At 42.9% G+C, this 15,060-nt stretch overlaps 1 protein-coding gene across 1 annotated transcript; it reads left to right on the top strand.

Moving 5' to 3' along the window:
• The first annotated feature begins 951 nt into the window (after positions 1-951).
• Positions 952-14,281, top strand: LOC141915810 (uncharacterized). Its single transcript, XM_074807686.1, has 13 exons — positions 952-1,006; positions 1,054-1,110; positions 1,180-1,326; positions 2,536-2,660; positions 2,885-2,947; positions 3,084-3,139; positions 6,557-7,004; positions 7,178-7,478; positions 7,902-10,191; positions 11,016-11,047; positions 12,481-12,741; positions 12,943-13,009; positions 14,086-14,281. Exons 1-13 carry the CDS (start codon positions 952-954, stop codon positions 14,279-14,281), a joined length of 4,098 nt encoding a protein of 1,365 aa, XP_074663787.1.
• Positions 14,282-15,060: the final 779 nt, after the last annotated feature.

Genomic DNA, 15,060 nt, shown 5'->3' with positions numbered 1-15,060 from the left:
CCCAAGCAACTGCAAAGGAAAGGCAGGAAAGAAAGCAAGAAAATGAGGACACGTGTAGAACAACTTGGGGGTAGCTCTCTGTCTAGGGTGCCTTTGGGATAGACAGGGAATTTCCCCTACTTAAAAAGTAACTTCTCCTTCCAGAACTACCTGTCTGGCACCTTTCATCAGGACACAAATTAAAAGCAATTCAGTGCTCTCCTAAGAGCAGCACTACAAAGAAGACACTGCAGCCCTGGCACAATGCATTATGTCAGGAAGGTGCAGGAAAGGAAAAGACACTAGAAAATGCAACCTTGAGGCAAATCACACCAAGTCTCCAATGTTCTAGACCCATTCCATGGTATTTCCTAACGGCCGTACAAATGGCTGCAGCAGACCTCGAGCACCCTGTGATGATGTGACCTGCTAAAGGTTCAGCTCTCAGATTTTATATGCAACTTACATCATCCATCTGTGCCGCTGTTTCCTGCATATGTCATGTCTTCAGACATCTTTTCTATAGTTGACCCAAACACAAGAAAAATAAAACAGGCAGCCAAGCACTTAGCTCGAGGTGTGGTGGAATTCAGCAGCTGAAGTTGGTGAACGGCAGCTGAACAAGACAAGCTGATGCTGCAAGCAAAGGAACAACAGCGTAGTGCAGGCATTTGAGTGTTTCCATAGTCTCCTAGTAACTCCTACAATACCAGCACAACTGATATTACCAAGTTCATAGGAGAGACTTGGTTTATAATTTTTCCATGTCCCATGAACTGTTAACTCCCAGTTCTGCCCAAAAACTGCCAGCAAGGGTTAAAAAGTCCACCAGCTCTCACCTGGCTAACTGACTGAAACAGCTTTCACAGGAGGTCTCACCTCTAGTGTGAATAACGGTGTGATGCATGTAGCCTTCAGCAGTCACTCCTACAGGCTGCTTTGATGTCACGCACATGCATGACATTCCCGAACATGAAGCTAAACTTGGAAAAGCAACTCCAGCAGCAGCTGTCACCAGCGCACTGCAGTAAGGGCCAGCAAGAGGCCTGCTGTGCACTGCAGTACAATCCATAGGAACAGCTTTCCTCAGCTTCCGCAGCAAGACTTTGTTAATTAACAAGGACTTCCGAAGTTAGTGTGCCTATTACCTGGAGCTGACTGCCATGGGATACCACATCCCCTAATGCATTCCCATCCCAGAGAATAAGACACGATACTATCAGAAGAAACCACTACTGACTGTATCAAAAGAAACCACCACTGACTACAAAAGAATAGAGTGCAAAAAGATTCCAGTAAAAAAAGATGTCCTTTTAAATCATAATGAAGCTTCTAACTGTCCTTCAGGTGATATGAAACTGAATTTATTTCTGACATTACTCTTCCTGGTACTTTCTGCAAGATGAATGTCATTGGATGATGGATATTACTGTGATTCCCAGCTTCCAGTTGTGGTTCCCATCATCAGCTGCCCCAAAGGGAGAAGATAGAAAGCAGAAGCAAAAAGCCAGCTAAAACAAGTTACCCACAGTCATACAAGTATTTCCAGGTTCCAAGCTGAATTGATTCTTGACATTATCAGAAGTCAAAAAAAACCACAAAACAGCAAGAACAGGCCCTTGTCAATCCCAACAATAAATTTCTATTTCAAAATTGCCTCATGGCTCATAGGGTGTCACTTGGCATCAGTCGTAAAGAACTGTAGAGAGAAGAGATGGGCAGCTAAAAATGGAAAAGCGAAGTTTAAACAGTCTGGAGCACAGTATCACACCGATACCGAGACCTCGGGTTACTGTTTGGCAAATTATATTTGAGTATGATAAATACAAAGGACAGGAAATTCAAAGAGGAGTAGGTCATTCCAACCCAACTCCTCCTGCAGGAAAAAAGCTTTGGGAACTCCCCTTCATGTGAAAGCACTGACTGAAGACTCAACCTATCTGGTCCACCACTCTTTTCATCACTTATTCACACGACAGTCATCAAAACACAGTCACAAGGCAGCCCAGCTCCAGGCATTTCCAAGCGATGCAGTTGTGGCCCCAGCGTGGCCATCGCTTTACACGCCTCCCTAAGCTGGGTTCATTTCAGCAGCGTTCAACCGAGTGACTGTGCCTTGTGCAGGGGCCCTAGCACAGCACTGCAGTGCTGGCTTTTACCTTGGTAACACCACACGGTAGGGATACACTGGCAAACTCAGCTGAATACCAGACTGCTCCAGAAAACTGCCTTTACTAAAGAACACTTTGCTAATTGTAAATTAAAGACAACCCTGTACTGCAACTATTCCTAAGGAATTCTTTATTTTCAGTTTCTGTCGCATTTTAAGTCTCAAGGGATATCAAATATCACTTTCTGCATTTTCGCATTAGAGCAAAACAAGTGCCCATTGCTTCACTGGCCCTTCACAGCTGCTCAAAGGTATTTACAATTATATTCAAGACAATGATCAATATGGGTTTTGCTGGTAAGAAAGTTCAATTCCAACTGTGCTATTCTTGCTGCAATGGAAGTTGAATTTTGTCTAACAGCAGCTCCACCTTGTTCTCAATACAGTCTCTCACTCACAGATCAGTCTGAACAATCACATCAGCAGGGTCGAGGGAGAAGAGCTCCCTATTCAGCTTGTGTCCTTCCTTCAACTGTCTGATTCTGGAACGTTACAGAACTGCTTTTTAGCAGTACCTGATTTTAGGACATTATTTTCAAACAGAGCACTGCTTGACCGACTTACAGCCTCCAGACACGCTGTGGCTACGACAGGCTAAGCATTAATACAGAATTCTTCAGCAGTGCCTCAGCTGTATCAGTTCCAAATGGATGTCTCTCTTGCTTTGGTGGGCACACGGTTGAACACTGCTTTTCCTCAAAGATTAAAGTGGCACAGCTGAGGCATCCGATTTAGCTTACAGATGATGCAAATCCAGCAAACGAAATGAATGCAACAGAAGCGGATTTCTATTTTTTAGTAATGCTTTGAGAAGGAAAGTGACTTTGACATGTCTGGCAAAATATTAGCACTAATTAGATCAGCTGATACGTGCATATACCCCACCACTGCCGTAGCTTCGTCCAAAATTCTGTTAAGCTTTCTTTGATTGAAGAACAATATACTCAGCGTTCACCCAGTCTGTACAAGAGGATTACATGTCTGCCATAGGTACAAAATGTTGCTAGGGCAGCTTTCCAAGCTGTTCTGACAAGTAGGCAGAGGCAGCGGAGCTGTGCTAAATGCATGCAAGCTGTCCAAGATCAGGAATGCTTAAGCAGCTAAATCATATTGCTGCATTTACCTAGGTAACAAGTTCCTTCTCCTAGTGAAACCATTCCTCTGACATTGCCCAGTGTAACAGAGTCTCCATTTCTCAGTTCAGCCCTTCGGCATTAACACAGGAGCGCACTGTATCTGGGGCAGCTCTAGTCCCAACTGAAATGCCTCAGGGAGGTGGGATGAGTCTCAGCCCTTTTAACACAGCTATACCAAAAGCAGGCTCAAAAGAAATCATTTAGAGAAATCCAAGTAAAAGCCGTTGGAAAGCAATCAGGGCTTCTCCTAGTGCCTCTACTAGAATAAGTAATAAAGATGTATCCTTGGCTCAGCAGGCAATTGCAAATGGCAATGCTCACTGACATCAAGCAAGCTGGCCTTCAAAGTGACATGCAAGTTCCCAGACATTCTTGTAAGTGAAAAGCCCTTTCAGGGCACTCAGAATCCCACAGCTCCACTAGTATGAAAACATGAACTGAAATAGCCAAATGCATCAGGACTGGACTTGAAATAAGGTCAGTAAATGAGATTCGTCATCTCAGCCGCAACACCTGAGTTCAGAGCCACTTGCATCTCTTCTCAGGATCCATTTTCTGGGAGACTGCATCAGGAAGACAAGACAGAAAATCAAATGCTTAAACAGAATTAAGATCTCTTCTGCACCTTGTTAGTGAGAAAACATTGTCTGTACATTCGAATGCTTCATCCCTTGCTACATAGCCACAGCTCGATAATAAGAGTAAGCGTCTGGTGGCTGACAGGCTGTCTGCCTTCTGCAGCTGTCGGCCGCTTTTACATTTTTCTAATCAGCTAAGCAAAGGAAGAAAGTACAGTTCTTAAATTCTGCAATTGTGAAGACACTATTGCCTGCACTACAAGAAAGCCTGAACAGCACCAGGAATCTATAGTGAATCCATGTGATACTTCACCACTCAGAGGGAAAAGTCCATCACCATCCCAAGCATGTTTTGCAAAGTTGTCAGAATTCTTTACACAGGTCCAGGCATGAACATTTGTCTACGTGTGGCAGTAGAGGTGTAGGGGGAACCACTATTTCTCCATCTGGTTAGAGTCACTTCCATGGGACTCCAAGCATGAGGAAGGAATAAGAAGACCTCTGCCTCAGTTCCTTCATTTAGGCCAGTTTTGGAGTACAAGAGAAAAGGATTTAAAGTACATAATTTTATCCCAAGAAAGAGGGGAGGTAACTAGGGACCAGATCCTTCTATGTCATATTTCAGAAGCCACTGTGTTTGAGTGTGGCATGAAGCACATGTTGCCCTCTTCCTCTTGACAATGCCCCCCCCCCAGAAAATCAGTTCTGAGCCAAGAGATATTATTACTCATCAGTACGTACATGCTAAGCTCTTTTGGGCCATGCAATTATGTCTGCTTTTCTCCACAAGGGCATTAAAAACATGCTACGTAATCATTACTGCACTTGAAGTAGCTGAAGAAAAAGCACACTGGGAAAAAAGTCAGTGCCATCCTTCAACTCCCCAAAGGCAGCAAGCCAGCCATGCCCTGCAGGCAGTGCCGTGCACCACACTGGGTTGGCCCCATTTGTGCCCTGTGCTAGCTGTGCCATGGTTTTTTCCTCCATGTGTTACTGATTTGATATGTTATTGATTTAACATAGATTAGTATTAATTTGTTTATTTCTAATAGGAATATAGAAGATATTTAGTAAAAATCCTATGCTGCATTTGCACTCTATACAGGAACCAAGGCTACTACGAACTCCCTTGCACAGCCCTGTACCAAGGCCGAAAGAATTGGTCAGAATCACCTAGTAGGAACATTTAGAACTAGATAACAGGCTTAAGATTCAAGATGATTTATATATATATCATTTACTTATAAGGTATTTAATAACCTGAAAGAATGCAGAGAGATGTCAGAATCCAAATTAATGGGAAAATGGGGAAATCGGCTGAAGCAACATATAAGTTTAAGCCAAGAAACAGTGTCCTCAGGCAATAGGTAATTCCGACAGGGGGAGATCGCGACCACCGACTCATTACCCACCGACTCACATTACACCCCAGACCCATTTCCAGGTGTTTCTGGACTCTACGGCGCAGAATCGGAAATAGGAGGAGAGTATGATAATGATTTCCAGGAATTGTTATGTTTATGCATGAATACATAATGAATATGTATGAATGAGTTCTATATAAGATGTATGATTTTGGTGCATGGTGTGCGTTGTTGGTGAAAGGATTCACCCGCGCACCCGGCCGTCAATAAAGAAGTGTCTGCTTATCTACATCAAATTGGTGTTGATAAGTTTTATTCCGAGTTTTTCGGTAACAGTTTCTGGCGACCCAGATGGGACCTCGCTGAGAGAGACCGGAGGAGTCGGGGACCTGACTGGTTCCAGCCGGCACCGAGGATTTCTCGGGGATACCCATCGATCCCCGATCCGTAAGGCTCTTCGCGACGTTCCCTGGATTTTGGTAAGACACTTCTTTTGTACTAGGAGTGGGTTAGAGTCCCACCCTTGGAAAGTGGGTTAGAGTCCCACTCGGGAGTGGGTTAGAGTCCCACTGTATAAGTCTGCCTGTCAGACGCGGTGAAAGCTGCACAGGGTTGGACTAAAGGATCCTAGTGGAATTGGAAGCCTAGGCGTCTGCCCGTAAGACATAAGCGAAAGCTATTGCAGGGTCAGACAATAGTGGAATATATGGGATTTGGAGTAATGAAAACCTATATGCTATAGTGTTTTCGATGATATGATAAGGACTCGAGTTGCGGAATTTTATGTTTGTTTAATAGTATACCGGGTTAAGATTAATGGTTGTATAGTGGTATGTTATATTCCTGTGTTTAAAGTAATAATTGTGAGGGGGTGTGTGTGAGCTTGAGACGGACAAATAAGTACGGAGCGAGTGTGGAGTTCGGATCTGCGGTTTTGTTATCTTGTGAGAGGTGCAGCTGGAGAAGAACGAAGCGGCAGATTTGAGTGATTGTATATTATACTGTGAAGTGAGTAACCATGGCATCTAAGTTAACTCATTTGTTTAAGAGTAAAAGTGTGGGCAATTTGGCTGTAAATGATAAAATTCCGAAAAACTCCCCGTTAGGATGTTTATTGGCACACTGGGGAGATTTACATGAGGATTTACGAAAAAGTCAGATGATTGAATATTGTAATCATTGGTGGCCTTTGTATACACTGGAAAGTCAGGAGAAATGGCCTGTGCATGGGACATTGAATTATGACACCATTCTGCAGTTAATGCTGTTTTGCAGGAGAGAAGGAAAATGGAGTGAAGTACCATATGTAGATTTATTCTTTTATTTAAGGCGAAGAATAGATTGGCAGGAAGAATGTAAGATAACTAGTAAAGATAATTTGGTAATGGCCATGACTTCTGATAATAAGAAGGTGAAAAAGTGTTGTTCTGAATGTACCCATGAAAAGGAGTGTTTAAAGAAAATAACTCCCAGAGAGGATGAAGGACCACAGTTAGATATATCCCCTCTTAGGAGAGAAAGGAATCAGAGCCAAGAGAATAGGGAACAGGTGGGGGAACCAGATAGTAGCGGAATAGAGGATGTGGGGGAAGGACCGTCAGACATTGTAATGTATACCCCTATTTCTCGGAGGACCCGACAACAAACACAAACAATCGCTCCTCTGCGGCAGGGAGTTGGAAATGATGGGCCAGTATATGTGAAAGTGCCTTTTTCGGTCACAGACTTGATGGCTTGGAAGCAGGCAGCAGGGATATATCGAGAAGATCCTGAACGGGTAGGCAGAGTGGTAGACACTATAATTAGGACGCAGAATCCAGATTGGAGTGATTTGCAGGTGATCCTGGATAACTTGCTGGATGATACAGAAAAACAAATGGTATTAAAGGCTGGCAAAGCACAGGCAGAAGTGGCTGTTAAGAGCAGAATTTTCCGTCTGGGGACCCGCAGTGGAATCCAAATCTTGTGGAACACAGAGAAAGACTGAGCCGGTATCAGAAATGGGTTTTATATGGGGTTAAACATGCTATGCCTAAATCTTTGAACTGGTCCAAATTATATGAGGTGAGACAAGATAAGAATGAATCTCCCTCTGCATTCCTGAAGAGACTGAAAGAGGCAGCCAGAAAATACACTGATTTGAGGGTAGAGACAGAGGCAGCTCAAATACAACTGGCTCTGATCTTTATGGGACAATCGGCACCAGATATAAGAAAGAAACTTCAAAAGCTTGAGGGAGAGGACTCGAGAAGTCTGAATAAAATGCTTGAGACAGCATGGAAAGTATATAACAACAGGGAAAAAGAGGAAAGAAAAACCAGAGAAAATAGATTATTGGCTGTAATGACAGGAACAGCAGGCAGAGGAAGAGGTAGAGGGAGAGGACGAGGAGCCAGTGGAAGGGGAGGATTTATGAATTTTGGCAATCGGAATTTTAACACCCCCTTGAGAGTGAATCAATGTGCCTTGTGCAGAGAGGAAGGACATTGGAAAAGAGAGTGTCCTAAAAATGGGAATATTCACCAGGAGATAGCCAGGACAATGGTTTTAGATGACTGACGGGGACCGGAGGGGAACCCAGCTGAACCTCTGGTTGTAATAAAGCTGGGAGAAAAAGAAGTTAAATTTTTAGTGGATACGGGAGCGACGTTCTCAGTGCTTAATACTTGTAAAGGAAAAATTGGAACCAAAACAGCAAATATAGTAGGAGCAACAGGGAGAGAAGAAAATAGGCGATTCCTGCAACCCCTGGATTTGAAGTTTGGAAATAAAATAATTACACATGAATTCCTGTATGTACCAGAATGTCCGATACCCTTGTTAGGACGGGATTTGTTATCTAAATTGAATGCACAAATTGTTTTTGAGGAAGGAGAACTTTTCTTGAAAATACCTGAGTCGAAAACAGGAGAGATCTTAATGATACAAGAAAAGGTGAAGGAGCAAGAAATTCCACCAGAGGTGGATTCGGCAGTAATCCCTACAGTATGGGACACAGGCATCCCTGGTAAATCAAAATTAGCAGAGCCTGTAAAAATAGATTTAAAGGAAGATGCAGGGACAGTAAAAATTAAACAATATCCAATCAAACCAGAGGTTAGACAGGAGCTGAAGAAGCTGATTGATAAATTTTTAGAGTATAAAATTTTGGAGGAGTGTGAATCTGAGTATAACACTCCTATTTTACCAATCAGAAAACCCTCAGGTGAATATAGATTGGTGCAAGACTTGAGAGCAGTAAATCAAATAGTCAAGGACATATATCCTGTAGTGGCAAATCCTTATACCTTGTTAACAGCATTAAAGGAGACTCATCAGTGGTTTACAGTGCTTGATTTGAAAGATGCCTTCTTTTGTATACCTTTGGAGAAGGAAAGCAGAAAACTGTTTGCCTTTGAATGGGAGAATCCACAAACTGGGCGAAAGATGCAGTTAACATGGACAAGACTACCCCAAGGATTTAAAAATAGTCCTACAATCTTTGGAAATCAGCTGGCAAGAGAGCTTGAGATCTGGAAACAGGACAAACCAAGGCCTGGACATTTACTTCTACAATATGTGGATGACATACTGATTGCTACAGAAGAGAGGTTTACCTGCATACAGGTAACTATTGACCTTTTGAATTTTCTGGGACTGAATGGGTACAAAGTATCCAGAAAGAAAGCCCAAATAGCATGCCAGACTGTCATATACTTGGGCTTTGAGGTTTCAAAAGGACAGCGGCAATTTGGAAAAGATCATAAAGAAGCCATTTGCAGTATACCTGAGCCGAAAAATATCCATGAGCTCAGAGCATTTTTAGGAATGACAGGGTGGTGTCGTCTCTGGATCCTGAACTATGGACTAATAGCTAAGCTGTTGTATGAGGCCCAAAAGAACTCTCCTTTTGTGTGGGGCCCACAACAACAAAGGGCTTTTACAGAGTTAAAGCGTGCCTTAATGTCTGCACCTGCTTTAGGACTCCCGGACCTAACCAAAGATTTTCAGTTGTTTGTTCACGAGAGACAACGCCTAGCACTGGGGGTGCTAACTCAGAAGACAGGAAGCTGGAAACGACCAGTCGGATACTTTTCCAAACAACTGGACACAGTGAGTAAAGGGGGGCCAAACTGCCTCCGAGCAGTAGCTGCAGCAGTAATGCTTATACAAGAAGCTCGGAAATTGACTTTGGGAAGAACGATAACAGTCTATGTCCCACACATGGTGATAACTGTTTTAGAACAAAAGGGGGGACATTGGTTATCTCCGAGCCGGATGATGAAATACCAGGTAGTGCTGACTGAACAAGATGACGTGATCTTAAAAACAACTAACCTGGTAAATCCTGCAGTGTTTTTAAGTTCCACACAGGAAGAAGGACAGCTGGAACATGACTGCTTGGCTACTATCGAGTATGTTTATTCCAGCCGAGAAGATTTGAAGGATGTACCATTGGAACAACCAGACTGGGAATTGTTTACAGACGGCAGCAGCTTTATGGAACAAGGAGTCCGATACGCTGGATATGCGGTAACAACAGACACCACAGTTATAGAAGCAAGAGCATTGGCTAGTACTACATCAGCTCAGAAAGCAGAACTTATTGCTTTAATTCGAGCTCTAGAACTAAGTGAAGAAAAGAAAGTAAATATTTGGACAGACTCTAAATATGCTTTTGGGGTAGTACATGTCCATGGAGCTCTGTGGAAAGAAAGAGGATTATTGTCCTCTCAGGGATCAAATATTAAGCACCAAAATGAAATCTTACAATTATTACAAGCAGTTCAAAAACCAGAACAGGTAGCAATCATGCACTGTAAAGCACATCAAGTTGGAAACACGAAGGAAATTGCCGGAAATAATTTTGCCGATCGAACAGCAAGAAAAATAGCAAAGGAGCGAGCATTTCAGATGGCACTAATTCCGTCCAAAACAATAACCCTTCCTAGGGAACAACCAAAATATTCGGAGGAAGATGACAGGTTGGGTCAATTATTAAATGCTAAGAAAAATTTAGCTGGGTGGTGGGTAACCCCTACTAGACAAGTAGTAGTTCCACCCTTTCTAATGAGAGAAATAGTTCAAACCAGACATCAAGAATGTCATTGGGGAGCAGAAGCATTAGTGACTTCTTTACAAAAACAAGTGGTATCAGTTAAGATGTTAAGTTTGGCTAAAATGATAACTGCAAAATGTGAGGTGTGTTTGAAAAATAATCCAGTGGTCAAGAAAAGGGTTCAAATGGGTAGACTAAGATCTGGTACTGAACCTGGAGATTATTGGCAAGTGGATTTTTCAGAATTACCCAAGCAGAACGGATATCGATACATTCTGGTGGGGGTTGACACTTTTACAGGATGGCCGGAAGCTTTTCCCTGTCGCACCACACAAGCAAAAGAGGTAGTAAAGTGGTTACTACGAGAAATAATTCCAAGGTTTGGGGTTCCTATTGGAATTTCCTCTGACAGAGGACCACACTTTGTTGCTGAAATAGTTCAAAATGTTAGCAAACTTTTGGGTATCACTTGGGACTTACATACTTCATGGAGGCCACAATCCAGTGGAAAAGTAGAAAGAATGAATCAGACCTTAAAGAGACAAATAAGTAAAATCTGTCAAGAAACTAATTTGAAATGGCCTCAGGCACTTCCATTGGCATTACTGCGAATTAGGGTACAACCAAAGAGTGGTACCTCAGTCAGTCCTTATGAATTATTGTATGGAAAGCCTTATGAATCCCCAGAACCAAATCCAAACATGCATGTAAAAGGGAAACAACATGTGTATAACTATTTACTTTCCTTAGGAAAAACTTTGACCGCAATTCGGAGCGCGATAGTGTGGAACAGACCATTATCTCTTGAAAATCCTGTGCATGACTTTCAACCAGGAGACTATGTCTATGTGAAGACGTGGACTTCCGAACCTCTGCAAGAACGCTGGAAGGGACCTTTCCAGATACTGTTGACTACCTTTACTGCTGTTAAGATTGCAGAATCAGATGCTTGGATACACTATACTCGGGTGAAGGCGGCACCTACTTCATGGAGGGTTATTAACCGCGACCCAGAGACTTTAAAGCTGACTCTGAAGAATGTCTAATTTTTCATATCAGTTTGTGATTATTCTCTTTGTATTAGCTTGGCAGGTAGTACTGGTGTGGACTGGTTTGGTGGTGAGGAACAAAAGACAAATAGAAACAGAACAATTGATTAATGTTCCCAGAAAAACCCCTGAAGAAAATTTGATGTTAGGATTGATTAAGGGATTTGCCAATTTGCAGAATGTCACACAGATTACTGCTTGTTTACCAATACCGAGAGCGGCAGGTGAATCTATTCCTTGGGGAATCTTAACTATGAATTTGACCAACCTGGAACATAAAAACGAATCCACTTACTGTGAGCAAAGGCCAGTGACTCAATGGTCTGAGCAAATAAAGGTTATCAGAAAACAATGGAAAACAATAGGTAGAGAGGCAGAGTGCCTAAAATTATTGAATCATCGGTTTACACCAATGTCTCTTTTAGGATTAGGGTTGAGAGTAGGTCCAGAGCAGGGGTTGTTAGGGTGGTGCTCTTATGACGTACAGATTAAAACCAATGAAAGCAAAAGTATTATGGAATGGTAGTGTAACAAACCGGGACAAGATACACAGAAGGAGGAGCAGTGGGACTCGGTATGGTCTATGTCTATATTTTCTCAGTTTCAGTATATGGCTAGAACCCCTTGGTGTTTTATTTGGGAGGGAAAAGAATTCGCAGTCCTACCCTCAGTGAACGATAAAAGCACTTCACTGAGGACAAGAGAAGACAAACTAGTGTCATGGTGGAAGTGTGAAAAGGTGTATGATTGCAGCAGTACTAATTCACTAATTCAGAGAATTCCTCCTTTGGCAGTGGCTTTAAAATTTGGCTGTTATTGTCGAGGTCTTAAAAATAATCTTAATTTAACCAGTGCATACACACCTAGAAGAGGAACCTTGTTCAGTTGCAGGAAAACTACCCTTCAAAGTCCGGGACATCTAGTTTGGGCATTGAGTGACGGAACCTGGACAACTCAGCTACCATTAGATGGTAAGGTGAGACAGGTTACTTTAGGCATGCCTACCTTGTGCCCAATTTGGAAGAAATCACCATTTAGGGGACCCTTGGAAAATCTAAAATTAAAACGAACCAAGAGATCTGAGACAGATGATGATGATATATGGAATGAGCCATCAACAGGAGTAAGAATTGGTTGGGCTCTTGAATCTCTTTTGAATCCCATAGCCTCGTATAGAAATAGGAAATGGCTGTATCAATTGACAGGACAGGTAGAAAAATTGGCAAATGTTACAAGGAAGGGGTTCAAGGAATTAAACATGCAGCTGCAGGCAACTTCTAGAATGACTTTACAAAATAGGATGGCACTAGACATGCTCTTACTTAAAGAACATGGAGTATGTGGATATCTCAAGGACACTGTAGACCACTGCTGTATTCACATCCCAAATGTCACTCAGGATGTAGAACACGATTTAGATTTGCTAGGTAAAATTGAAAAGGAAACAGAAAAGATCCGAGAAGATATGTCAGAAGATTGGCTGGGAAAACTTTTTAAAGGGCTAGGATGGAATCTGAGTTATTGGCTACAATCTATAATTAAAACCCTGTTTCTGTTACTAATTGTCTTTCTGATGATCATGCTGCTTTATAACTGCTTAAAGAAACAGTTTGCCAATAAAATTGCAGTTAATCGCATGATCATGAGAGAGGTTCCGACTATTCTACCAGAATATAGTCCTAGTCCACCACCAAGGTATACTGAAGCAAATACTGCAGTTTAGAGTGCTGCAAGATGATGTGAAAGTATTGAAATGATTTTCAACACTTTCAAAGGGGGGAAATGTTACTGATTTGATATGTTATTGATTTAACATAGATTAGTATTAATTTGTTTAGTTCTAATAGGAATATAGAAGATATTTAGTAAAAATCCTATGCTGCATTTGCACTCTATACAGGAACCAAGGCTACTACGAACTCCCTTGCACAGCCCTGTACCAAGGCCGAAAGAATTGGTCAGAATCACCTAGTAGGAACATTTAGAACTAGATAACAGGCTTAAGATTCAAGATGATTTATATATATATCATTTACTTATAAGGTATTTAATAACCTGAAAGAATGCAGAGAGATGTCAGAATCCAAATTAATGGGAAAATGGGGAAATCGGCTGAAGCAACATATAAGTTTAAGCCAAGAAACAGTGTCCTCAGGCAATAGGTAATTCCGACAGGGGGAGATCGCGACCACCGACTCATTACCCACCGACTCACATTACACCCCAGACCCATTTCCAGGTGTTTCTGGACTCTGCTGCGCAGAATCGGAAATAGGAGGAGAGTATGATAATGATTTCCAGGAATTGTTATGTTTATGCATGAATACATAATGAATATGTATGAATGAGTTCTATATAAGATGTATGATTTTGGTGCATGGTGTGCGTCGTTGGTGAAAGGATTCACCTGCGCACCCGGCCGTCAATAAAGAAGTGTCTGCTTATCTACATCAAATTGGTGTTGATAAGTTTTATTCCGAGTTTTTCGGTAACACATGCACAAATTCTACAACTAAGAAAACTGCCTCATGATACAACAGGGGCTACATTATCTCTTCCACATTTTAAAACCAGGATCAGCTTGTGCACAACATGAAGAATCAGGATAACAATTAATGAAGACTAAAAGGATATTTGCTAATTTCATCTCCTCATTCACTGTCCGTGTGCATCTAAACACACAGCTAAGAAGCCTTTTCCTGCTCAGTGATGCCACAGAACTTATAAAACCCGCATAAGATCTTAAGCTGCGAGTGTTAAAATCTTGGTAGCATTAAGGGCTGTCCACAGCTAGAGCCTGCAAATACACACACAGATACAGACACACACACATACAACACACACGGCATCCTGCTCCCGTACGGATCTCACAGGGGAATCACCTCAGGGAACCTCAGCACAGCAGGTTCTCTGCTGTCATCACAGGAGCCAGACTCTCTCTCAAACATCAGTCCCGCTGATCAGTGAAGATGTACCACACACTATTACTGTTTAAACTTTGCTGCACAAAGTAAAGCAGGTCATGTACTCTGTGCGCTGGAATGCAAAAGGAGGCAGTGATAGAAACCACCAAATCGCTGCAGTTCCACTGTGGTTACAGAGTCCTTGGGGCTTGGGAGACACCACAGTGCAGCAGGAACCACCCCACAGATCTGAGTGCAAAGGGTCTCACTCTTGTTGTGCATTCTTAACTGCAAAGCCTTCCTATGAGGCTGAGCTCAACGCCAGCCTGGTCCTACCTGTGCCCCATGGCAGATGCCCGAGCAGTTGGTGCTTCAGAACTTCTCCAAGCCTGCGCAGTCCTGGGAACAGCTCACGCCAAAGAATGGAGCCACAGACGGCCTGCTTGGATGAGCTGGTGCGAGGGCTGCACGGCGACAGCACTGTCACTTTGCAGCACAGGCATTCCTGGTCTGCAGGAGAAATCCTGAGAAGCTGGTACTTTCTCCCGAAATGCTCCCTGAGCTCTCCCTCTCCTCTGTGTTCAGAGGCCCCCGTACACATGGAAGACTCTGGCACGCCACAGAAACACAAAATGGTGGAGGCTGGAAGGGACCTCAGGAAATCATCTTGGCCAACCCCCTGCTCAAGAAGGGCTCCCTCGAGCTCCTGCCCAGGACTGTGCCCAGACAGCTTCTGAACACCAGCCCTGTCCCCGCTGGGTTACAGCTCCCTCCGCTCCTCCGGCCTGTCGCAGAGTGCAGTCACCTCTCCCCACAGTGCTACATGCCATTGGTGCCTCCAGC

This window comes from Strix aluco, chromosome 27 (assembly GCF_031877795.1).
Source record: "Strix aluco isolate bStrAlu1 chromosome 27, bStrAlu1.hap1, whole genome shotgun sequence".
NCBI lineage: Eukaryota > Metazoa > Chordata > Aves > Strigiformes > Strigidae > Strix > Strix aluco.
This window is presented reverse-complemented; position numbering and strand designations above follow the sequence as displayed.